This window comes from Apteryx mantelli, chromosome 5 (assembly GCF_036417845.1).
Source record: "Apteryx mantelli isolate bAptMan1 chromosome 5, bAptMan1.hap1, whole genome shotgun sequence".
Lineage (NCBI taxonomy): Eukaryota > Metazoa > Chordata > Aves > Apterygiformes > Apterygidae > Apteryx > Apteryx mantelli.
In genome coordinates this window covers 22,861,279-22,887,340 of record NC_089982.1, presented here as the reverse complement: position 1 = coordinate 22,887,340, position 26,062 = coordinate 22,861,279, and the positions used below count along the sequence as shown (strand labels likewise).

The following is a 26,062-nucleotide window of genomic DNA, read 5'->3' as shown; positions in this document are numbered from 1 at the left end:
GCAGTATATGTTAATCTGGAGAGACGTGGATGCATGATAAGTGAATAATTAAGTGATAATTAAGCTTAGCATGAATAGCAACCCCAAAACAACAGAACAAAGGAAACATCAAAAATAACTTCCACTATTAATCTCTGGAGCACTGCATGCTTTCAATTCCGTAACCATTGATATAATAATTTCTCTTCATTGACACCTGTACCTTGAACGGATCACCAATCATGTCTAACTGAGCCTGCAGCAGTCCCCGGAGGGGTTAAGAACAAGCGAAAGGCTGTGGTCCTGCTCACTGTGTGGGCACAGCATCTGCATTACAACCCCACTTCAGGAAAGTAACTGGCTTGGATAAGGTAGAAGACCAGGCTTTCCAGGCACAAAGCAGTGACTTGTTTTATAGTTGTGTTTTTAACAGAATTTCAGGGAGTCAGCAATGAACCTAGGTTATAAGGGATAAAGCAGAGGACTCCCTGCTTTAAGGCTATTACAGCATCCAGTTAAAATCTATTTCACCCCCCACCCCCCAAACAAGTGCAAGTAAGAATGCAACATAACTAATCCAGTTTTGATTAAATAACTTTTCAGTTTGATTTCTAAAGAACATTCCAAGAATGATCAAGTGTAGGGTAGTAAATTTACTGAATAGGAATATTGTATCAGATAGCAAGAATTTATAACTAATTTAGGGCCAGATTGTGATAACCTTAATGATAATGGTGAGCAGTAACCTAAATTGACTTGAACGTGATTTCTTCTGTGACTATGTATTCCACATATTTCACATGCGAGAAGTTTGTGAAGTGGCCTTGAGGGATGGACAATGACGTTTTCATGAGATGAAGAACTTGATACTAAATCCTGAAAAGGACCAGAACTGGATAGCTGCTCCCCTTTCCTAGCTTTGAAAACACCACTTCCAAGGCTCCTCGCAAATTCTCTTTTTTTGACCTCCTGAACCTTGTCAAGTTCACTTTTAAAAAAATTTAATGTATTGCAAAGAAAAGCAGCAAGGGGTTTATTGAAAACCCGTCCATTACTCAGGAAGGAGATAACTCCAACAATTGCATAATAAATATATATTAAGCTCATGTACTAAAAGTGTTTGCACTTTCATAAAGAAATACCAGATGCTTAAATTAGAAGCATCCAAGTGACACTGCATTAGGATAAAGAGTTTGTACACAGATTGTCAAGGGGACCTCCCAATTTTTTTATTTTTATTTTTTAAATAGCTTGTACTGAATGCTCAGTGGTTCATACAGATATTTTCACTCTCTAATTGATGAATTCTAAGGATGAGTCGTGTCTGGCAGAGACAATTTAGAGGCATGCAAAGGAGGGATAAATTCCAGCCCGACAGACAAATCAAACCAGCTTTCCTTTGAGTTTTAATGTGGGTGACAAGAACTCCCAGGCAGACCTTCCCAGGGCCCGGCTAATGCTGAAGGGTGTTTGAGCCTCAAGTTTGGGCTACCTAGTCTTTGCACACAGACCTCAAAGCAAAGTTAGTGGGAAAGGTCTCAGTGAACAAACAGGGTTTGAATTAAACCCGAATAGGGGGACTTTTTCAAAAGTTATCAATCTAGCTCCTTTCAAAAAGATTACGTTCATTTGAAGGCTTAGAATATTAACAAGAAGCTTCTGATGTATTTACAAATAGGAAATGCATATGAAGTTTGGCATTGAAAATTAGATGTTACGCTGACTGTTGGAGTTTTATTTTAGCTTCTAATGCAAAAAAAAAAAAAAGCAATAAAACATTCAACTGAAATATTTTCTTCTCCCTTGCCAGACAAAAGATAGCTGTTTAACCACTGTTATGTTATTATGATCAATGTTACTTACTTTACAGGTTGACAGCCTCAAAAATCAGTTATTCACATTATCCTAGTTAGGATAGAACTAAAAAGCATAGCATCAGCACTTCCACATCAGTGGTGAAAATAAAGCAGTGTGAAATAAAGTCTAACAGTTGCAATCAATAGAAAGACACAAGGGAAGAGGAAAAGAAGATAACTAAAACTTCTATCAGTCAAAAAATATGCAGAAAAAGAAATTTACAAAACTGTGTGTCTTGTCTAATTTTTGATTAGTAATAATTTTTCAAAACCAAGAAATCAAATTCTTATCACTGTGCTGTGACAGCAAGTATTTCTATATTCATTCTAGTTAGATCTTAAAACAATAGGTACATTGCTACTCAAAACATATCTTCAAGCCAGAAGTTTACCATCAAAAAAGTTAGCCACCCCTGCACATTCATTTACAGGCTGGCAGTTTTCTTCCCAGAAAATGAAAGCTTTGGCACTTCTGGTCTTTCTCATCCTTTGTCTCTTACAAAGACGTAAAGGGAATCAAAAGCCTGGGCTCAGTGTATGCTGTACCGGCTGCAGCAGCAGCCTGCATTAGCAGGTTCAAAAAACAAGCTCACCGGCAGAAGCGAAAGGATTTCAGAACCATTAGGTAACACTTATTTTAGTCTAAGGGTTTTTTTGTTTTGTTTTTGTTTTTTTTTTTTAAATCAGACTAGAGGAATATCATGGCCTTAGAATCTTTGAACCTAGTGCTACACAGTTACATAAACATGACAGAAAATCATTTGGCCCTGAACAGCACTGTAGGAACCTGATCCCTTGAGAAAAAAATTCTGAAGTTTTCAGCAAGTATCCGGAGTTCCACTGCTTCAGCAGAAAAACTTAAAACACCATTTAATTATTTTACTTTTTTAAAAAAATATTTTAAACTGTGACTTTCTTTTCTCTCTTCCTAAAACTTGCTAATTCTTCAAAGCCTTTTTAGAGCATTTTGAGGTACTTTTCTTACTTCATCAGGTTGTGTAAACATAAAAAAAATTTAAGGCAGATTTCATTTCCACAAGTTCAACATTTCAGTCCCTTTCAGTCAGCATTTCTTTTTATTCTGCTTCTCGTTATTCACTTCGCTTAATCTTCCTCTAGAATAACTACCCATTCCCATGATGTATTGGGGAAATTCCTCTTCCTCTTTGCTCCTGTCACCAGCACTGGGCCATACTGCTTTTCTGTCTTTTTATCACTTGCCTTCAAACTGCAACCAACTTTACACATGCTTCTGTGGTCTTTGACATGCTTGGTACAGAGAGAAGACATGTTAACTGGCATTAAAATCCATCTGCAGTACGATACCTTCTTCCTTTTGAAAGAGCTTTGCTATGAAAGCTGTGATGTGCCAGTCACAGAGTAATACATTTTCTAAGTATTATGGTCACATCTATCATCTGCTATTATGAATAAAAACAAGAGCATGAGGTGGAGTGGAGAAACGGGATGAGCAGAGCAAATCCATTTCTTTGGTTAAAAAGGTAAAGCATTTATAATAAAAATCATAAATTAAAAAGTTTTAGTTAAAAAATCTTCATAACATACAGTTCCTAAACTAAAATACTTTTAAAAGCAAAAAATAGGTTTCTCACAAGGCAATTTAGGGAGCTCCCTTGGAGAGTTTAAATTTTCTATAGATTTTCTACGTCCGTATGTCAGGCTCAAAAATAAGTGGGTTCACTCCATGTTCCCTGACCATTGCCCTGCATTCAGTCTCCTGAGAAATGCTCTGACATATTTAAAGCATACTCTTACAGACTGTTCTATATATCACATCTTCAGTATCCTCAAGGTCTTCCAGAATCTGTTTTCTAGTTTGCCTCCTTTACTCCCCTGGTTCACAGATGATAAAGAACCATCATAAATGTTTAACAAGCAAGATAAGCTAATAAATACAGCCTTAAATATTATCACCCTTACAAACAAGAGTAGGAGAGTCATTTCTCCTAAAAAAAAAAAAAAAAAAAAGTCTTTAAGCCAGAGAGCTTTTTATTAAGCCAGCAAGTGACAACACAAAAGGCACCTCAGATCAAACACTAAAGCAAAAACAAGCATACCAGGTTTTGAAAAGACCCATAAAAACCCATTTGTTCAGTTTATTAGTCAGTTAATTGGATTTACTTGCCACAGCCTGGTGCAGTTGGCATCACCTTGTTATCTGTTCATCTCCAAGACCTGACAGCTAACCCTTCCTGCCTCCACTCTCCCTTCTGTTTTCTGCTCAGCTCTAGCCACGTTTCAGGGTCACAGCCACGAGTTCCCCTTGAGAGTCAGCATGAGCTTAACTTTGAAACAGAAATAAGTGCACACCTTGCTGTGTGCGCAAGGACAAAGTTTCTGGCAAAGTGTGACCCAACCTTCAGCTAAATCCAAAAAGTGGAAACAGTGTGGGAACCCACCATCTCAAGACATTCCTATCCCTGTCCTGATCACAACTGGATGTGATGAATTAAGATTTTCTGTAGCCTGAACCACGAAGGTCAGATATCCCTCAAGAAGCAGTTAACCAGATCTCCACCAAGCAGCAGGCAGTTCATTACATCCAGTGACTTCATTCATGAGATCACTTTTCTTTTCCTATTCTTCCTTGCTTTTTCACCTTGTTGCGCACGTGAATTTGGCTGAGCTAACTGTTCCTTTTACTTGTTCTGGCAAAGCATTTTATTCAGCCTTCCACTGCCTCCTTCCATGAAGGACTTGCACAGGCCACCGCATTTTCCAAACGCCTGCATCACTACAAAGTGTCTATAGACACACTCATACCTTGTGCAGAAAGGCTTGTCCTCAACAAAGCCAGAAAAATAAGTCATATGTGCAGCTAATGGCATTTAAGGGTTTTTTTTTTTTAAAAAAAAAAAGGTAGCAGAAAAAAGGAAAACAAACACTAATTTTAAACTCCTCTTCCTACTTCAGTCAAACATCCCTAAGAAGCTTTAACCCGAGAAGAAAGGTGGCATGTGAATTTCAGGAAGATTAGTTTCTTTTCTGGGAATTTAGTTGTGGAGAGGGAGATCAGGCTTGTGATTGAAAGGTAACTTGGAACTCAGCTCAGAAGGAGCTACAGCCAGTCCGGAATAAAGTACATCATTATTCTAACTTCAAACAAAATGTGATCACACATTGCAGAGAGAGGCAAATTCTTTGTAAGTGTCATGGTATGCTTTTAATTTTCAAGGCCACTTAAAAGCATTTGCATTTTTAAAATCTCACTGCAACTAAAGGGTTATTGTTCATTGCCAGTCTGTCAGACCTAGATGCTGTGTGTCCCACATGTGCCTACTTGGAACATTTTGTTCTTTGCGTTTCCTACTCTCACTCATCACAAAAAGAGATGAGAATCACATGTTATTGCTTCAGAATATTAAAAGTAAATGCAGAGAGGGGTTAATTTATGCTTTCCGCAAGAGATTTGGGAGTGTTATTGCGAAACATCTTGTGTTAATAATATTTTTCTTTTTATTTGCTTTGTTTCTCTGAGCATAGCTGTAGAAAGAATAAAAATAACCTTGGGCATTGTAGGAAAAACTGCAATCCAAAAGTAATTCATAATGCAGTTCTAATAAGGGCCTTGTGAATACAGCATCTCAGCATATTTCAGGAAAAGGAGAAAGCAAGCAAGCAACCTTCCACCAGACAAAAAGGTCAATATTTGTTGGGCCATAATTAGCCAGCTGCTGCATATAGGGAGAGGTGTGTTGCTCTCGGACACGAGAGGTGACATATATTAATTCTACCAAAGTAAAAGGGAGCTTTATTATTAACCAGCTATATCAGAATTTCACCAACTTATTTTTGTTTTAATGGTCAGAAATACAAGTTAAATTAAAAAAATTAGGGCCTTATTCTCCTTTAAGGAAGGGCCCGTTGTCCTGCACAGACAACGTAAAGATGCTTTCCCATGTGAGTGAATGATACAGTGAAGTACAAGCATGTGACCAGACCCTTGACCTTGCAGAGAGGACCATGAAGTTACCATACTGGGGGCATCCTGGCCAGAGCTGCCTGCTCAAGACAGCAGTCCCAGCAATAACTGCAGGAGGCAGCCAGTAACTTTTGCCAGAGGAAGAGACTGATAGTGATATCTCTTCTTTATTCAGAAAAAATGTATATGCTCTGCACATCTGACACTGTAAACACCACTTTTGGTTTTCTTCCTGCCACAGCACGTATTGAGGTTCAGTACAAGCAACATGCAGGTTCCTTTGTAGTGTGCTATCTTTCAATAGAAATATATCTACAGCACAATCACCTCTTCCCCACCAAAGATACTTCCTTTTGTAACAAGTCCTGTAAGCACTGATAACATGATAGAAATTATAATACAAACATAAAAGTTGAAGCCACTTTTATCATCCAGCTCCGGGTGTATGATCAAATCCATTTCATACTTGCTCAGGCTTTTGAAACTTTTTTCTTTAAATCATTCTTTTTTCTTCATCCCACATGGCCACCCCAGCTGAAGAGAGGTAGTATAGGAAAACATTATCCTGTGGAAACTCAAGCCCTCAGCAGCAGCATATTTAGCAACTAATTAACTTGTAACTCTGAGCATGAAGAAAATGTTTCAAGGATAATGCACGATCCTTCTTTCTGTCCTCTTTCTTTCATGGCATTTTCCTTCTTTATGCAAGTTGATACTCTACACCATGTATTATGATACTTTATCAGTATTACTTCCCAGCAAGTTAGTGATGGCAGAAATAGTAATGAATGACTGTGTCAACAAGAGGGTTACTGGGTAAAAAGAAAAAGAATCTGTTACCTTCAAGCACACACCATACAATAATTTATTAAAGTGTCAGGAACAAACCTGTAAGGTAAAAATGAGCTGACTCAGAATTCTGATTATTGAAAATGAATCCTTAATAGAAGTAAATGGACAAGAACAAAATTTCCTTGCTATGCTCGCCATTCAAAATTAATTGGAAAGTGGCTGTTTTGAGAATATTATATCCTCTAGTGAACTGAAAATACTTTTTTTTCCCTCTGAAATCAGGAGTGGAGAATTAAATTAACAGAGGTTTGTTTGCTCAGAATACGCCACCAAAATGGATTAATTAATCATCATTTATGAATGCTCCATAACAGAGTAGTCAGCTCTTCATAAAACTGCAAGAATAGCAACACGACACTGGAAGAGTTATGAAAACAAATGATAAGTCTCCTGGATCTCCAATTTACATCAGCTTGCCTGGCATTTCTTTCTTTGCAGTTTGAAAGAAAGTATCCTGGTGAAAATACTTAATCAGTGTTTGTATGAGGCCTTAGTTTAAAGGAGGTGATTTATAGCTGTTCTCCAACTATTTATGTGGTATGCTGGGTCTTGTGCAATAATTTTCATAGAGAATGTCAGTATTGTTCTGAGAGATTTTAGCTTCCTCTACCTGGAGACTATGAAGTGCCACATTAATGATAATAGACATTAATTGTGTTTTGAATGAAGCAATGAATTGAGTCAGATCTTATTTAGCACATCTGTCTCAGGAAAAACAGAGAAAGTCACATTTATGGATGCTTATCCAAACTAATGATCACTTTGACCGTTATTTGCCATTAGTAGATACATGACCACATTTCTCCCGAAGTTCAGCCAGCCTGGAGGATGATGTTGAACTCATTAAAGGGAAGGGTAAATGGAGAGGAAAAAAATGACTGAAGAACTAGTCAAAGAAAGTACTAGCATGGGCTGCTACTGAACTTACTATGGTCCTACTGAAGTTGGCAGGACCACTTGCCCCGTAACATGCTGTAGTTGGGCTGTGACCTGGGAAATACTGAGCTTCCTCTTGCAGTATTAAAACTGCCAGGTGCTAAACATAACAGCCCCTGAGCAACACCAAGCCCCTTCAGTGCTAGTTAAAGCAAATCCTTGCTTCCTGAAGGTGGGCAGCTGCCATCCTTAAGAATTTCCAAATTTATTTCAGAATTTGTTTCCTCCTGCACAGAAATATTGCCTTCCCTAGAAATTGCATAGTCAGGGCCATATCCAGGGTGTAGGATGACAAAAAAAAACCCTTAACCCTAGATCACTGCAGCTGAGAGAAATTTGAAGGAGTGCTCTGGGGTGACCCACTGCACATACCTAAAGAGACTATACAGCCAGGTACATTGATAAGCCTGCAGGCGCTGCTTTGCTCAGATACAGTGGCCATGAATATTTATTACCACTGTATTAGTTATTTGGCAGCTTGGCTGCTGCTGGTGCCCCTAGTTGAACGCTATCTAGCTGTTTTCACATTCTTGAACAGCACTGTCTTTTGTTCTTGTCCAGGAATTGCAACCACACAGGTATTACATGGAGAGCAAACACTTTCTTAATTATATATCATCATATCTCCTGGGATCTACATAACTGAGGTTTAACATTAAAAACCTAAATATGATGTTTCAAGCAAAGTACTGAAAGAGCTGTTTGCTTCCATTAAACTAGAAGTCAAACAGGAAGAAATTTTCTATGACTATTTTGCACTCACCCAAGTAAGAGGCCCCTTAAGATACTTTGGAAATTCTAGAAAAGTAATTACTTCTGCTGCAAAGATATTTAATCTACACTAAACATCAGTCCCTCCTGGGTTATCTGCAATATCTGTACACTATGAAAACATGTCATTACTTAATTAGATATCAGGCATTTAGGAACAACCATACACAAATAGAGGGCAAAGCTGACCCTTCCCTGGAAATAATGCCAAACCTGGGGGAAAGTTTAGTGAAGGCAGAAAAAAGCAAGCCTGCAGGCTGCCCACAAGGCTGGTCCAAAGTCACAGCTTGAGGCTGGGCACTGGAATATCATCTGTTGTCTCCCCATACACAGGGTGTAAAGCCAAGCTCAGTATTTTCATCTGTATCCAGTCCAGCTATTGCTTTTAACCAGTGGGTTTTTAGTGTCACACAGCAACTCCTTGTCCTCCATAACTGTTTCATATTGCAGCACAGTCTGCGTGACATACCTGGCTGTGCACAGTCCCTTTCGCTGGGTAATGAAAATTAAGAAATAGGAGTAGGTGCTGCTGGATGCCATCAGCTGCAGCACATGGCAGAGCTGACTTCCCACCTGGGCAAAGTAGGTAGTGGCCCGGGGGGGCCTGCTGCACCATCAGTAGTGGTCCTCAAGGGGAGACAATCATGAAGTTTCCTGCCAAGTGCCCAGCACTCCTCTTCTGAGGAGTGTATCTGGTCCTTCTCAGATCTGAGGAGCGCTGCCAATGGCAGTGCTGCCATTATTTCATTCCCGCAGAGCCAAACCCAGAATTACTTTACACATATACACAGAACAGGCACAACATTATTTAGAATTATGTTGCAGTTTTCCTAAGCTGTGATAAATACAAGGCTTGCAACCCTGCACAGGTGCTGCCTGCGGTGCACCCCTCCAGAGGTGCTGCAGGAGGCTGTGGAGGGATGGCCAGAGGCATCACTTGCCCACCAGCCCAGGCAGACCCTCCTGCTGCAGAGTCTGCACGATCAGTACAATATCATGAAGAAAATTAAAGGAGAGCTATTGTTATTTTAGTGCACTAGTAGACAGAACTTCAGTTTACTATAGTTGGGCAATGAGGGTAGGATATAATTCAGTATCCAACTGATGACAAGGAACACCCAAATTATTAATTGGTATGAGTAATTGGAGGTGTACTGATTTTTATTTGCAGAGGATTATGACTAAGGAAGTTGACAGCCTTGATCAGTATTTTTTGTTGCTTGATAGAAGTTAGAGTGTGCAATGCATGCTGTCAGTGAAATGCGTTATTGATAGCTATCTTCATATACAGGCTCCTTTGATTGTCTTTGAAATCTGAAGTCCAGAGCAACTGGAGACTTCAAGGCTGCTTCTTTGATAATACTTCTATCATTTGTCAGAAACTGTTGGTATACAAATCTGACCTGAGACAATGGTACCCAAATCCTTTCATCTGGTGCATTTGCATAATTAGAAGTTGGGTTTGTTCTCAAGTCTAAACTGAAGAGTTTTTCTTTAAGGAGTTTATATCCTAAGGAAGTATTTTTAGTGAGAAAACAGATAAAGAAAAATCCTGTATCATAAGTTTCCCCTGGAAGTGTAAATATTTTTTTATAGCAGGAGGATTGAATTGCTCTAGACTTTTGGAAAGACTTCATAGTACCCACAGATGTAGGTGGTAACATTGCATTTGCACAGAACTCTTTAAAATTCGGCCATAATTAGATGTACTGACCATCATTGTACAAGTGTGACAAATGAACAGATGTAAAAATAAAAATCCATTCACTTTTTCCACATGCAGCTATACACTGATTTTATAAGGTCATCAACAGCAGCAGTCATCTTTTGGAGGCTCTGATAGCATGTCTTAAAATAAGTTGTAAACATTTTTAAATTGCAGGTTATACAAGAAAACATATACATATATATATATAAAATTAATGGAGGGGAATCTCCTAACTAACTTTCTTCATCTAGGACCACAGGCTTCAAGGGTATCAAATATGCATACAACCTAGGAAACAGTTGCTTTATTGAAGTGTGGTCATGATTTAGCCTTTGTTTAAAAAGTGAGGATTAAGTAGATATTAGAAAATAAAAACCAAACATTGATATTTTATTCTCATAGGGAAAAGAGGAAGGCACAGGAGTTGTGTGTTGATAATAAAGAATTCATTTAATCATACCAAGTAAATAATGAAAAAGTAGAAAACTTTCCTAGGTAAATGAGAAACAATTTTCCTTTTTGAATAGGGAATGTTAAAACAACATAGATACACTATGACATCTATATAGCTCTCCCAAAGTCTTATACTACCATTGATTCACAATGGCTAATGAATATGGGCATGGGAAATAAAATACTGGTCAAAATCTGTTTCCCCTTCAAAGACAAGAATTTCTTCCCAAATACTGCCTTCCTTGCTTTCTTTAGATATCATGTTTGGAAAAATATTTGATTATCCTGTCAAGAATGCTAAAAATAAAAGTGTGCAGAGTGGAAATAGAGTAAAAGTAAAAGAACGATTTTCAGGCATATAAATGACCTGCTTCAGTAGCAGAAGGGTCATGAATATGAATAGTGCTGAATTCTAGAGAAACAATTTGTCATTATTAAAATCAGTGCTTTGTCAACACAGAAATCTCACTTCCCGCTTCCTTTTTGTGTTCCCGCACAAGCAGCTGCGCGAAGGGCCCCAGCGTTCGGGGATTCATTATCAGTGAATAGGGCTCTGGCTCATAAGGTACAAGGAAAGTCTGTAATCTGTAATAGGAGGCTGTCAGGATGTGAAATATATTAAACACTTGAAATTGCGAGAGGTATTTCTGTGGTCAGCCTAGCATGGAGCTACTTGGTATTAGTAAATGGACGGTTGACAGTTTTGCATTTCTCAGCCATGACATCCCATTTACACATTCAGAAATACAACATGCTGCCATCTAGATCCAATTATGAGTCTGCTCTTGGAGCAACTGTAGAGCATTTTCCTAGCACAATGGAAAGAGACAGAAGAGCAAAATCCATTTTTCTAGGAGGCATTTTCGCAGGAAAGGGGCAGTAAATCAACTACCATATTTCTACATGAAAAGGATGCTCGCACCATGCATTTCCCAACGTGTCCATTTTGCACGATGTTGAGCCATGCACTTAGTTCTTTTACAGGAATTAATTCTTCCCTTCTTGCTAAATTTTATCTAAGAAGGGCAGAAGCCAGGGGGAAAAAAATAGAGATGTTGCACAAAGACAGCAAACGACAAGTTCCCCTTAGAGGAGTAACATCCACATGCGAGGCCTATCCCTGTTCTTGGGCTTTCCAGCATGGGGCAGGGCAGGAGGCTGAGCCAGAGGAAAGGACATTACAGGAAACACTCTTCCTATTTAATTATTGAATGGCCAAGAGGATGAGGTGGAGCACATCATTTATACATAAGTTTCGTAATTGATTTTTTCATTGCGAGTGCTGGATCGATGAATAGACACTTTTCTAAATATCAGCATAAATAATAGTGGTATTAGCCAATATTTGATTTCTAATATTGGAGAGCGCTCTTTGAGAGGGCCCAGCAATACCAGTGAGATAGGCTGGGTTATGCTTCTGCTGGAAGCTGGAACACCAACAGTCCTTTTCCCAGGAATTTTTAGTTCTACAATAGGCATATGTTATTTGGAAGGAGAAACCAGAAGCTTTGTACTTTTTTTTTTTAATAGCCAGTACAGACAGCAAGAATGTCGATGGTGATGAAACATGGGCTTCTGACAACACACTGGAAGCAACCTTAACCTCAGCTCCTGCACAAGTCAGAGCTGTGCAGATTTCCAGAGCTGAAGGAATTTACACTAGCAGAGGATGTGACTATTACCCTCAGTCTTCCAGAGATAAACGCTCTCAAATGAGATTTAAAGTATCCCTGTGCTCCCAAAGCTGAGTGATTTTTAGCATAAAATAAATCTGGCAGTAACACATGCCTATACACAAAAGATTGAATTTTGAAAGCACTTATGTCCTGTTTTTTGAAAGTCACTACCATTTCACCTTCAGGATATTTGGGCTCCTGATGGTCACCTGTCCTGATGGATTTAGGCCTCTGAAAGTGCAGCTAAGGCCCAGATGGGGTTTTCACAGCTGCTGCTAACGTGCTCTGTGGGTCACCCCACCATTATAAAAATCCTGCTGGACTTCAATAGCTTTCCCCCAGAGCTGTGCCTGCACTGCAGGACCCTGTGGCGCTTCCCAGCCGCAGGGGAGGTTTTCAGGGTTTGGCACCAAGGCAGCTCGTGGGTTGAGCTGGTCACGGCCGAGCCCCAGGATGGAGCCAGCCGGCGAGGGGTCCCCGCTCCTGGCACCTGCGCTTCGCAGGGCCATGGGGTACGAGCCTTCCCCCTGCTCATCACCGCAGGGAGCTAAGCACAGTGCTGCAACACCAGCTGGTGTCTCCAGGGCACTTGGACGCTGCAAGCGTTCAGTGGCAATTCAGGTGCAATCCTGGCTAGGTGGGAGGCACTTTCCTCGTGTCCCCAGAGAGCAAAGCAGGGTCGCAGGGCTGGAGGCAGGAAAGGAGGCCAAAACTCAGAGGCGAGCTTTGCAGCAGTGGTTTCCCAAGGAGATGCCAGAGTTGGGGTTGGCGCAGTAGCAGCACAGTGGCAATGGAAACATTCGGATGCAAATCTGAACCCAGGCCTGCATGGCAGGATTCCTATAGCTGAGGCTATACAGTTGTTAGTATAGCTGCATAGGCCTGGCAACACATCCACAACTCACCTGTTGATTCCCATCTCTAACTGTGCCACCATAAACAGCCGCTCCTCCGACATTTAGGATATTTTGAGCTACACAGTGTTTAGCAAGAGTACATCGTTAATGGAGAGTTAATAGGTAGAACTAAATCTAATCATTATACACAGCAATATAAACTGGAAGCCTTTACCCAGCACTTTACAAATACATAATAACACAATATTACTGTGAGTAAGCATATTGGTAAGACTTCATTAGCTTTACAAAATGTTTCTAGCAGGTGGTGCAGCAATTATTCTTGCTCTCATTCTGTATATTACTAAATTAAACTAAGAATTGTTAAAATAAAAAATGCCTGTCTTTACATGTTAATCAATCAGGTATGTTATAATGTAGTTGTGAGTGCTTTTAGTTAAGACTGTACTGAGATTTACATAAGGAAATAAACTTCTTTATTATGCATGCATAGTAATATAATACATTTTCTCCAAATTCACAGCCGTAACTGAGTACAGAAAGCAATTTCTGGGCACTTTGGAGCAGATCTATTATGAAGTTAAGTTACAATAATTTTAAAAACAAGCCCTTTAATTTATACTTTTGGCTTGTTGTAGATTTACATGTACATAAGCACACAAATGTGTATACAAACTTTACATGTAGAGAATATGCTAGCCAGCTATCTCTGATCTGTGGATGAAGCAACTGATTTTAAGAAGCTCCCAAACCAAGGACCAGAGCATGAAGCGGTGTGGCAGTGCCATCCGCAGCCAAACAGCCCGGTAGTAGGTGTGACCAGTGCAGTTAGACCCAAAGCTGAGGTGCAGCCAGCACAGCCACCCTCATCCCGCCGCTCGGCTCAGCGAGGTCTCCCTTTACATGCCCAGCTGGCTCAGGTCACGGCAGTTCAGGTTTGTTAATACTTCACTAACCAAATATTATGACTTGGAAGCAGGGAAACCAGTAAATAAGCAGATGGAGGAAGCAGCTTCTATCAGGTTGTCACATGAAGGAAATAAAGTATCTGCCTTTCCTTCCCTCCGCCCTCCCAGCCTAAGGGGGAAAAACTATACATAATTTAAGAGCCAAAAGGCACATCAACTGTGCGGGTGGCCTGAGAAATATAGTCCCATCCTTCTCCTCCTCCCTAGAGGAATTACAGACCACTGTGGGCCTATTTGTAACATTAATAGAGAGCAAGTAACAGAAACTGGGAGAAATAAGCTGGCTGAACATTTGGTCTTGCACCGATTTGAATGGTTGCAGTGTTGAACAAAAGCAGAATTTTCTATATTATATATTTTAATATAAATGTATTTATCAAAAATACAAAGGCAGTTTATACTCATGGCTTTGGCCCTTAACACTTTATGCATTGCTCTTGGAGGTGGAAAAAACAGGCTAACTCACCTCTCCCTAAATGGAGGGCAGGTTTAAGGAGGAAAATCCCATTGACTTTGAAGAGCTGTCCCCAGGTATTTGTTACTTGGATAGGGAATCTCTTTATATAGATAATTCTTCCCCCTTCTAACTGATGTTAGTAGCTATTCTCTTCTTCCAGATACTTCAGTGTCCAGCTTTGTCTAGTAGATACTGGGGTGGATCAGAGGTTATCAGCCTCGTGATTTATCTTCTGCAAATCACACCATTCCTCCATGCCTCGGGCTCCTCACCAGCAAAGTATAAGTCTCAGCACTCTATTTTTGTAAGATCTTTTGAAATCCACAGCTGAAAAGCTATAGCTGTTTCTTATCTGCATACAATAAGACAGGGGATAATAATAATAGAGAACACACTCCTGTGACAAAAGGACCCTGACTACAGAGATGGAAAGTGATGGGGATGGGGGAGGCTGCATTACAGGGAGTGAAAGGGAGGCAGCAACCGAGATCTGGATCAGACAGCGGAGGGCAGACAAATTTCAATGGGAGAGAAGAGCACAAAAATAGTTTTCATATCTATGCCTTCAGCGTTTTCTCCCCCTCCAGCCTCTCAAAATGTCAGTGAACACAGTGAAGGGGCCAAAGGCAGAGACAGATTACCAAAACTAGCGAGATACCACATTGGTGCAAACCACAGCATCAGCTGAGCACTGCTGCCCTGCCAAGCGCTCGTGCCCGGGTACCCACTTCTCAGGGAACAGGGCAAGCTCCAAAGCAGCGCACAGCCAGCAGCACTTCGCTTATCATGCTGCCTGCAGGTTGCGTGGCAATAACAAGGATTTCAATTCAGGAGCTTTCTACGCTTTCACGTAACACGCAGCGCTTACCCTAGCTTAACCCAAGCCGAAGGCAAGGTCACCAGAGCTTCTTCCCTCCTGCCACTGTGCTGCCTCCCTCCAAAATGCATTACCCTGCCTTGACAAAACGCTGACTGCTGATTACTGCCAGCCTGCGTGTTGCAGCTTACTTTTTGGTCATGAAAAGTATAAAAACAAGTTGCCATCTCTTATCCACCAGTTTTGCTCAGAGCACTGCAGAGGGGTCATTGCCGGGTTCCCCCAGTTTGCACAGCCCTGCTGCACTACAGCGCTGCAATAGCATTGTGCACTGCACGCAGTGTCAGCCACAGGGCCCCAACAGCGGGGCACTAGCGCAGCACCTTCAGAGGTGCATTTTGCTGCTGCTGAGCTGTGAAGATGCATAAGAAACCACTGTTATCTGCAGACATGAACAGTTAATACCCATCTCCTTTTCTCTCAATTGATTTGGATAGAAAGAGCAGAAAAATATGCTTTTATATCATATACAACTATATTTTGTTTCTTTCCACTTCAAATAAGACTAAGGGACGAGAAGAGTCAAGAGTCGTAGCCAAGATCTTTTTGACTCCATGAAGAGTGATCAACTGGATGTTTTGGATTAGACAGCAGTCTAATTAAACTCTTAAAATAACCTAATCTCTCATATAGATATGCTTTTACATTAAAAAAAGTCTTGTCCAAGGTCAAAGTTAAAGTAGAAAGAACAAGTAGATTTACTTGCCTACATTTTATTTGCTGGAATAATATTAAAAGTCACTGACAAACTCTCTGGTACTTATGAAGAACAGAAGAATACTTCAGAGACAAGATGATATTCTCTACCAACATTTCTTGAGTGTTTACTTATTCATTTCCTCATTTTTTTAAATAGTGTATAGGAAACAATTGTCACATTTTTATGAGCAGGACTCAAAACCAGAATGGATTTTTTATTTTTTTTAAAGAAAAAAGAGCCAGTAGACTGAGAAACCAAAAAAGTTTCACTGCCTTGCTTATAAGCTGAGTTAGTACATATGGACACACACAATGTAGGACAATTTTAATGCCTGCTCCAGTTATGTCAAACAATTTTCAACCATAAAAATACATAGGCATTGAAGTCTACAGAGTTCAGCTGATAGAAAAAAAGAATCTTGAGCAGTTGCCAATCTTTGCTCATAACAGAATGAAAGTGAAGAATAAATTACCTTTTGTGGAATAAAGTAGGCATAGTGCAAACATACTGCAGATGAGCCATAGGGGACACTTCTTCCTAAGTTATATCTATCTTCACCTTATAGAAGTACTAAAAGCCTTATAAATAATTTAACAAACTAACAGACACATTTTTAAACATTGTGTGCTAATGTTTAAAAAAAAAGAAGTGGCACGTTAGCAGAGCAAGAGGGTGAAAACAAAAAGCTTGCAGCTTTTTATGCTGTGGTTATTCTAAAAGGCAGAAGAGCATAGTTCACTACAAACGCAGTATTTTGGTCAGCAGCACTTTCCTCCTCTAAAGCTCAAGTTACCACAAAGCAACAATATATTGAAGAGTAAACTCCATTTTAAGGGGGTACCAGTGATTTGTTTTGGAGGACTCTTAGCCATCAGCAGCACCAGGCTGCACAGGTTAGCGATAGTGACACCCACAACCTCAGGCACTTGATCACTTGAGGCATGAAATTCCCTAATATTGAGGTCCAGAGCTTCCCACCACTGGGAAATTTAGTTGTTATCAAGCTGAGACAAGGGGCTCCAAGGCTCTAAATAAGGGACTAGGGGCCAGATACAGTCCTCCAGTTTCCCAGTCATAACCACCTGCAGGCAGCAACAGCACACACCTTGACACTCCCAGTTTGTCTAATTTAAGCCCCTAAAGAAATGCAGCCTAGACACACTCCCACCTGCCTCTGCTGACCCAGAGCACACCCCAGCTTGACCCAGTTCACCCACCCAGCTTCACACAAGCTACAGACAAAAAATTCACTGACCTGAGCACGCTCTCATGGCACAGGACACCAGGTCTCCTGCTGCACCTCCCAAGGCAGGAAGGTGCACACACACACACACCCCCAGCCCCATGCAGCAGGGCCCCCTAAGCCTCACATACCACACTATAAGTGAAGTACATTTACACTCGCACTCAGTGCCAAGTGCCCGCAGCTGTGCTGCCCATTCCCCTTCCTAATCTTCCTAAAAGAGCCTCTCCTGACCGTGGGTATCCAGCTGCAAGGCAAGGTAATTACTTGTGACCCTGAAGGATGCCTGGCTGATACCCCCGTTCCCCCCTGCAAGCCTGCCTCCTAGCGCGGAGACGTGCGTGGCCCAGCAGGCCAGCTATTTCGTATCGCATGCTTTAGGCACCAGCCTCTCCTAAGGTTTGGCGGGCTGGGTACCTCCCCTGAGCCTGTAAACTCTTGAGGAAAGAAGGTGCAAAAAGGCTATGAGATACAGCCTTGAGTCAATGTCCCTCTCCTGAGGCTAGTCCAACCCGACGTCAAATGAACCTGTGTCCATGTGCTCACAGAACACACATTAAGTGGCTGTATGAAAAAGAAATGCAAAATACTGTCCACATCCTGAGTATCTGATCTGTCACAAAATGATGCTTGCTGCTTGGCACCGTTTCACCTAATTACGATGGGTCCGGCTCCGCCTCCGTTTTATTCTGCAATTTTCCTGGGCTTCAGGAACTCAGTGTAGCATGAAGGGACACTTTCATAAAGGTCATCTGTAAATTCCCCCTATATGGAGATATTTTCAACTTTGTGCGAAGGAGCCCTTTACACATAAGGACCCTGATGATAATGTCTTTGTGGGGATTCTTGATCTGAAATAATCTGGATTGTTCTGGGAAGCTCATAGCTGTGATAGATGCACAGGACTTGGGGAAAAGTGAAACTCTTATAAGTCTGTGGATACGTTATTCTTATCAAGTGGCCACTGAGTTCACAAGGCTGGTGCTTTATTTTCCTTTACCAGCCTGAGATAGCATTAAGGCAGGATAACAAAATGCTAAACTTCCCACCATCATATGCTGGAGTTCACTATAAGCATCATTATAACTCTGATTTTTTTCTTTCATATTAAGGCTGCCTTGAAGCATGATATCATTATCAAGAAGAGCCCTGCTTGGCATGCCTTTTGGTTTAACTGCTGTGGTCACATAAGTTAATTTGTACTTTCTGCGATCGGCTGCATATTATTGATTGTTTACTTTCGGAGCTGTTACAGGAAAAAAAATGCACACTGTTTAGTTACCACTATGTTGTTATTTCTTGATAACTGTGTAATTAAATTCCACTGTCAGTGGGCCTCCTATCTGAGGCCACTTTATGGAGTAAAACAGTCAAGTAACAATGCTCACTTTGATAGCATCCTCATAAAGCTAAATAATGGCGATATACAGATAAACCAGGCCTTTACAGTGGTGAAATTGAGTTTGATAGCCTCATATAAAGAAAATACTGGGAAATACATTCTTCATACTATTCATACAAATTCTTTTCTTTATCTCTCTGAAGGAAAAGATGAGATCTACAAAGCAGCGACCATGTAAAGGAGAAATATAATAAGGCTGATATATAGAAAGAAGTTATATTGCCTTTCAGGAGAAATCAATGACAGTGATATTTAGCTGAGATATCATCATTCATAAAGGCTTGAAAGTTTTATATTTCAGAACTTACTTATCTACCTACAGCCCTGCCATTTTAAACCAACCAGCCAGCCCTGCGTGTGGAGGAGATAGCATAGTAGTCAGCTTTTCAAGCTGATTCTGTAAGAATGGCTGCCTTAAAAAAAAATTCCTCAGAAATGTGGGGGAAAGGGTGGAGGAAAACGAGGAACGATTAAAGCTCGCCGGGAGGTTAGGAAGTGGGACTAGTTTAACATCTTCTTTTGTTTGTGGGTGAGGGAGCGAGGGTTTGGCACATCCTTCCCAGCAGCCTCAACGTCCCAATGTCCGGACTGACGCTGCCACCTGCTGATGTCCCGCTCCTGAAAGCTTTCTCTTGCCTCCCAGATCAGCGTCTTCATGACCCACTTGTCCAATTATGGGAACGACCGCCTGGGGTTATACACTTTTGCGAACCTGGCCAACTTTGTGAAGAGCTCAACTAACCTCCAGCTCCGGACACTGCCCCCGGTACCGCTGGCACATAAGTACTTCGAGCTCTTCCCTGAGCAGACGGACCCTCTTTGGCAGGTAACGGCGCTTCCCGTTCACACCCTCAATTGCAATGCACGTGTTGAAATAAGAACCTTTTCTTGGGGAAAAAATTAGAAATAAAAAGCCCACTTCACATTAAAATATTTTATTTTTTTCTACGTGCCTTTGCAGATTATTTAAATTTTCTTCACAGACACCTACTTTTGTCTAGAAATGGACTGGCTTCCACTCAGCCAATATCAGCCACGTTAAAAGCATCCAACTGCCATTTATTTGAGAGAAAGCTTCCCTTCCCTCCTCTCCTCTCTGTAGTTTGCTTGATGCATCACGTCGTATTAACTAACCGTGCTGCACAGCCAGGGCGATGAATACAGCCAGCAGGTAGCCAGAGCTCTCGCAAGGCAAACAACGCAGCTTCACCGGGCCCGTTAGCGGGGAATCACTAATATTGTGTCACTGCAACTGCGAGAAGGGAATCCTGCCATCTGAATCCCCTTCGGTGGAACAGCAAGGAAAAGGGAAGGCGGGAAGGGTCAGAGCAGCAAACGCAGTTAACAGAATGGGCTGCTATTTTAAGCAAGGAAGAGGGTTTCTGCACAGACTACAAATGACTGTTTTCCACCTGCATTTCAAATGTACAATAGTGCTGCTTGTAGTGTCAACACTGTAATTTTCAAATCATTGTTATACTTTCCTGGTTCCTCTCTTATTCAGAATATGATGTGCCACATTGTGCTTTTAGCTATGCAGGCATAAATCCAGAGTGACACCATGGAGATCCATGCAGTTATTTCAGGCTTACTCTGGTAAAATGGAGTGGAAATTTTCCCTACTATTTTTGGCCCAGATGCAAAAGAAGTATGAATCCATAATATTTCCACTGAGTTTAGTGGAGTTGCAATGATTCACATTAGTTAATGATTTTCTCCATTATATTTTTGTTAACTTTATTCACTAGCAAACTGTATCTTCTATTACCAGCCAATACTATGCAAAAGCAGGATCCATATGATATCTGCCTTAGAGAATAGTCAATCCTAACCTTTTCTGTGAGGTTTTTTGTTCACACATTTTTATTTTCTATTCATAGGTAGCAGAAAGATAAGGAGATGAATAATATCTCACATTTCTATTTATTTCTTCCTTTTGGATTCATATGTAAATAAAATTGGCACTAAGCACCATGTATCTGAAACCATTTTGTCACCTAAGAAAGTAATGCCTTGAAGCTATTCAAACAGAGGTTTCTATTTTAACCTCAAATGAAAGCCTGATTAAATCAATGTTTTAATCTTTTTCTCCTTTTCTTTTCTCTTTTTTTTTAATGACTGAACTTAATCCTCAGTCATGCAAAACCACGATATACACATTCAGTTTCCATCAAAGGGACCACACAGGCACGTACCTAAGTGCCTATGGCTAAGCATATGGTTGAGGATTCTGAGCTGATGAAAAGAGCTGAGCTAACACAGAGGAAGAAATGCAGGAGTCTCACAGGGTCTGGATTTTGACACTGATCCTCCTAAGATGTGCAAAACTGTGTAGCTTTACTGACTTCCCTGGGAGCCCTCTAAGGATCAGTCCTGAAAGGTGCCAAGCAGTTTGGTCCCTGTGTACCTAAGTGCTCCAGGACATGCCAAAATGTAACTGCTTCCATGGTTCCAGAGTGCTCAATAGCTGTCGAGAATAAACTCTTAGGAGGAAATCTGGGATCTTAGTGCTTAGCATAAGGCTCTGGCATTAGCGTACAGCAACTGGATCCTGCAATGGCTGGCATGTGTGAAATACGTTCAGGGTTTCCTTAGCTTGGCATAAGCAATTGTCTTTTTTTCTTCTTCAGAACCCATGTGATGATAAACGACACAGGGACATTTGGTCCAGAGATAAAACTTGTGACCATCTACCCAAATTCCTTGTCATAGGACCCCAGAAAACAGGTAGGAAATAACGAATTTTCAAAGCCTATGCATGCTGGTAGCAAGCCCCCCAGTTCTGCCCATGTGTATTTGTCTCCTGTACGCTGAAGCCAGCTCCCAGCTATAGCAGAAATGCATTCCCAGTACCTATAGGCTTCTCATATCGACTCCTGCACTGCCAACAGACAGGGACAACTGCTCCTATAGTAAAATTGCTTTCGCCTTCTGCTACCACCCATCATTGGATTATTATCACAGTTCTTCAAACAGAAAAGCACCAAAACTTCACAGCAGTCTCTGTTCTAATGGATATGACTTTTCTTTCTAGATGCAGTATTTCTTTGAATAGGAAAGGTTCGAAGTACAATATATTTATTCTTTTCAGTTATATTTTTCTTGTCAAAAAATTAAGAAAAGATGCTTTGTAATATATGGGGACCAATTATTTTGGTGGTACATTTGGCTGAGTTCTTTTCAGGAAGAAGACTTAGCTCAGTATTTTAGGGAGACTCTCTCTTGCAGTGAGATTCCACTGTTTCTCCTGTCATTCTAGATTTTATTGTGAAAACAGGGTGAAATTCCCCTCAGGCTCATCCCTATTTAAAGGAGAGATTTAAACAGTATTAAACAGTATAGGCTTGTGCTCACAGTCTTTCCAGGGCTGGATTTCACTGACAGTAAAGGTGCAGAATTTCCTGCACCACAAGGGAAGCAGTGCGATTAGAAACACTGAAAACCAAATGCAGGCAATTAATAGCATTTGTGTACACCTATTTAAGGGATAATTTTGCACTGATTACTTTCTCAGGCACCGAAGGGTGGCTGTAGATGAGAATAACAAATAGAATTAAACTGCTTCACTGATGGTTTCCATCAGAATATTTTTCCACTTTCAGAGCCAGTAGGCACAGGCCTGGGAGAGCAAAAGATGAAAAGAGTTGTACAACAGCCAGGTAGAGGTACTGGTAAGTGACAGCTCCATCCACCTACTTTCACTGTGGAGTTTAATCCCACAGTGATAAGAGCACACACCAGAAAGCAATGCAAACATTCACTGTAAAAAAATGCGCTGTCAGGGTGCCCTAAGTTAAGTTTGTTATTTGTATTCTTTGACAAATTATCTCAACACCGTTTGAGACCCTAATTGACTGTAAACACACTTACCACCTTATAGGCCTCTTTGGGGGTCTCAGGACATTATTTAAATTAAGCCACATGTTCCCACTCCCAAGATAGCTATTACTGTTATTGACATACTACAGAAAGTGGATGCTGAGGCAGGGAAATAAATGACTGAGCCGAGATTATATAGAAATTCAATGACAGTGACAAAGAGACAGGAGTTCTTGATTCATAGTCCAATGATATTTTGCATAGCATAAAATCACTGAAAAGCAATTTTAAAGACACATTCTCCTGAAATTTCATTTAACATCATATATCAGTTCAGTTGTTTTTATCAAAGAAATAACAGAGAAAATTATTGTTATTGGGATTTTAAAGCATACTTATTACATACAGGCTTGTTGGCACTTAAATATACAATGTCACTTGAAAGAGTTTTACCCCCAGGAAAAATAAAGAGAGAACAAAAGTGCAGTGCTGGGAGTAACAGAAGCCTATTCCCACACTGAGTACATTTGAAAAGCTTTGGGCAGAGTAAAGATTAAAAAGAAACATGTTTTGGCCAAATTCCATCCCTGGCTAAATACACAGCCAACAGAGCAATATCATCAACAGCAGCATCGTAGTTGCATTGGAGAGCAGAATTCAGAGTTTTGAAATGTGCAAAGTTTAAAGAGCACAGAAGAGGTCCCTGCACATTCCCAGCTCCGTCTGAAGACGCTGTGTGCTTACACGTGCCTCTCAGCAACAGGCAATTTTCTTATGAAAGATGATCTCTCTAATTTTCCAGTATATCTCAGTGTGCATTGATTCAGAAATACTTGGTTAAATGAATAAAGTCAATTTTTTTTCTATTTCCTAATGTCATCTCTTTTTGTTGTTGTAGGAACAACAGCACTGTATTTATTTCTTCTGATGCATCCTTCCATTATCAGTAATCTCCCTAGCCCCAAAACTTTTGAAGAAGTTCAGTTCTTCAACGGAAACAACTATCACAAAGGAATTGACTGGTAAGAAGAATAACAAAAAAGAAATCTTCATTATTAATACATGCTAAATCACAATGGAGCAATTACAGCAGTATGTATGACATCTGCATAATTACTGGATGAATTTGTTATGCTTGGCATTATCAGAGAGAATGAGAAACTAATTCATAACAATGGGACTTTTAATCAAGTCCTTAATTTTATTTAGATATTACAATAACAATTTTTGTATTTTTTAGCAAATGAATGCAACAGCAAGCTCAGCTGTGATGTCTGTCTTCATGCTGAATAAAATCTCTGTCTTTCATAGCTATCAATTTCAAAAGGGCGAGTTATAATCTTTTTCTTGAAATGGGTCTTTCCATGAAGTAAGATTCTTCTCTTCATCAGAAAAAAGCCTGTCTATAAAGAATTTTAGTTGATACTCCTGTTACAATTTTTAAACATTGTTTTTACGTTTTTTGCTTAAGGAAAGTATTTTGTAAGGGTTTTGTTTCCGCAGGGAACAGCTATTCTCATCCTTGTGTAAAAACTGAGCTATAAGACAAACATCATGTCGTACAGAAAAAGATTAATCTCCTTGGACTGTTTTCCCTGCCCACGTACTTACTGCATGGAGAGCGCCCAGACCCTACAAAACTAACTGATAAAAGCAGGCCATCACTGCAACTGCAAGATCAGCTTCTAGGTTCAAAGTGTCACAAAAATTAAAGAGAAAGAAATGCCTCGCATCTATTTTTCACACAGCGTAGAGAAAGAGATCTCACATAGTTCTCGGTCCAACACGAATCGTGATTCGGGGCATTAGCAAACTTCCTGTCACGGGCTGCCTGCTGGCTCAGTCTGTGCGCTCCCTGCTTATTGCTGGGATCTGTCGGGATTTGGGAATACCGCAAGACCAGAAGGTGTACATCTAAAAATTCACGTGCTTGATAACCCTAGATTGGGATCCCCAGCCTGCCTTACGGGGTACACCTAAAGAGTATTTATCTATACGGGTGTGCTACACAGGAGGAAGAAGCAGCAGGAAGAGCAGGTGCTGGAGCCCCAGGGCGCCAGGGCACGGCTCAAGCCTTTGGGTGGCTGGATCATTTACACCGCCTTTCTCCCATAAATAACTCTGCGAGAGAGAGAGGTTTTTGCTGTGGCCTTTCTCTCTTTCAAGGCAGAAGACGTCTCTTCTGCAGCCATTTTTACGAGATGCAGAGGAAGAGACAGACCTCTCTGGGACCTCTGCTGCCACATTTCACTCAAGATGGGCCATGGGTTCGAACGTGGGTGGGATCACGTGTGCAGAGGGAGACCACACATACTTTGTTTCCGCAGAAGAGTATATGGAAACAACTGGCCACAATAAAACTGGAATTTCCTGGAGTTCTTAGCAACACTCAGGGGACCAAAAAACCGCCTCCAAAGCAGTTTCACATTTTGCTTCATTTAAATTCTTAAACCTTTTGACAGAACCTCCCATTTTACTTATTTTTACTCTCAATCAATTATAAGTGAGAAAGACCATTCAAAGTCAAAATTTGAAAACTCTCATTCTGAAAAAGTCTAAAAGAAAAGATTTGTCAGTTCCAAAATGTAACATTTTGAGATGTTGAAATTAAACAGTTGACATCTGGGAGCTTTTCCCACTTTTTCTGCAGTTAAAACTGAACTCACTCCAAACTGATGAGAGACTTCCCTCTGACATTGAACTTATTAGCAAAAATTCCATCCATCAGAAAAGAAAACCTAATTACCTGACTTCATGGAGGCATCAGCTATTACCAGCACCAGCTAAAAGCCGAGCTCTGTTCCTCCTATTCCAGTTTTGGAGTGAGCTGAGAAAGTTATTTTTGCTTCTTAAGAATTACCTCTGAAAATTCCCCTTGCCACAGAGAAAACACATGCCCCCCCCCTCCTTTTTTTGGTATTGTTAATTCTAATTGTTTTCTTCCTCTCCCAGGTACATGGATTTCTTCCCCGCTCCCTCCAATGCCACCACCAACTTGCTCTTTGAGAAAAGCGCCAACTATTTCCATTCGGAGGAAGCTCCTAGACGAGCTGCTTCCCTCATCCCCAAGGCCAAGATCATCACCATCCTCATCGACCCATCCGATCGGGCCTACTCCTGGTATCAGGTACGGACCTTGCCTTCAAGAAAGAGGCAGTGAAATCAACGGCAGGGAACGATGACCAACACCAATGGGCATTTGTGCCCTTGAGCAGGAACGGGATTAATTGCAAAGCATTTGCACTGTTTCGACGTCGAATGGATGCTGAATTGCAGCTCCAGCAGTTGGCACTTGTGGCACCAGTGTCATAAATGATGAAACTTCCCAGCGCACGGCTGCCACGAGCTGTGAACAAACAGTTTAATCTCAATTACAGTTGGCACTATATGGAGGGAAAGCAGGGCTGCTCACACAGTGAGATGCACGAGGGAAAAAGAGCGTGGCCCAGCCAGAAAATCTGAGCTCTTTTTTCTGACTGAGAATCTGATATGTCTTCCAGATCTCGAGCTTCTAAGGAACAAACCCTGAGCAATATTTAGGGTGCCAATGTATACAGTATCTTCT

At 40.8% G+C, this 26,062-nt stretch overlaps 1 protein-coding gene across 7 annotated transcripts in view; it reads left to right on the top strand.

Moving 5' to 3' along the window:
• LOC106492019 (bifunctional heparan sulfate N-deacetylase/N-sulfotransferase 4) overlaps nucleotides 1-26,062 on the top strand; it is a 114,492-nt gene that overhangs the window by 72,186 nt on the left and 16,244 nt on the right. For 6 of the 7 annotated variants that reach the window (XM_067297636.1, XM_067297637.1, XM_067297641.1 and 3 more), the window contains 5 exons: nucleotides 19,322-19,504; nucleotides 21,309-21,405; nucleotides 22,281-22,349; nucleotides 23,396-23,519; nucleotides 25,450-25,624. In XM_067297636.1, coding sequence (XP_067153737.1) covers nucleotides 19,322-19,504; nucleotides 21,309-21,405; nucleotides 22,281-22,349; nucleotides 23,396-23,519; nucleotides 25,450-25,624 — 648 coding nt within the window. The remainder of the gene's footprint in view (nucleotides 1-19,321; nucleotides 19,505-21,308; nucleotides 21,406-22,280; nucleotides 22,350-23,395; nucleotides 23,520-25,449; nucleotides 25,625-26,062) is intronic. The other variant, XM_013951723.2, reaches the window with a different exon arrangement.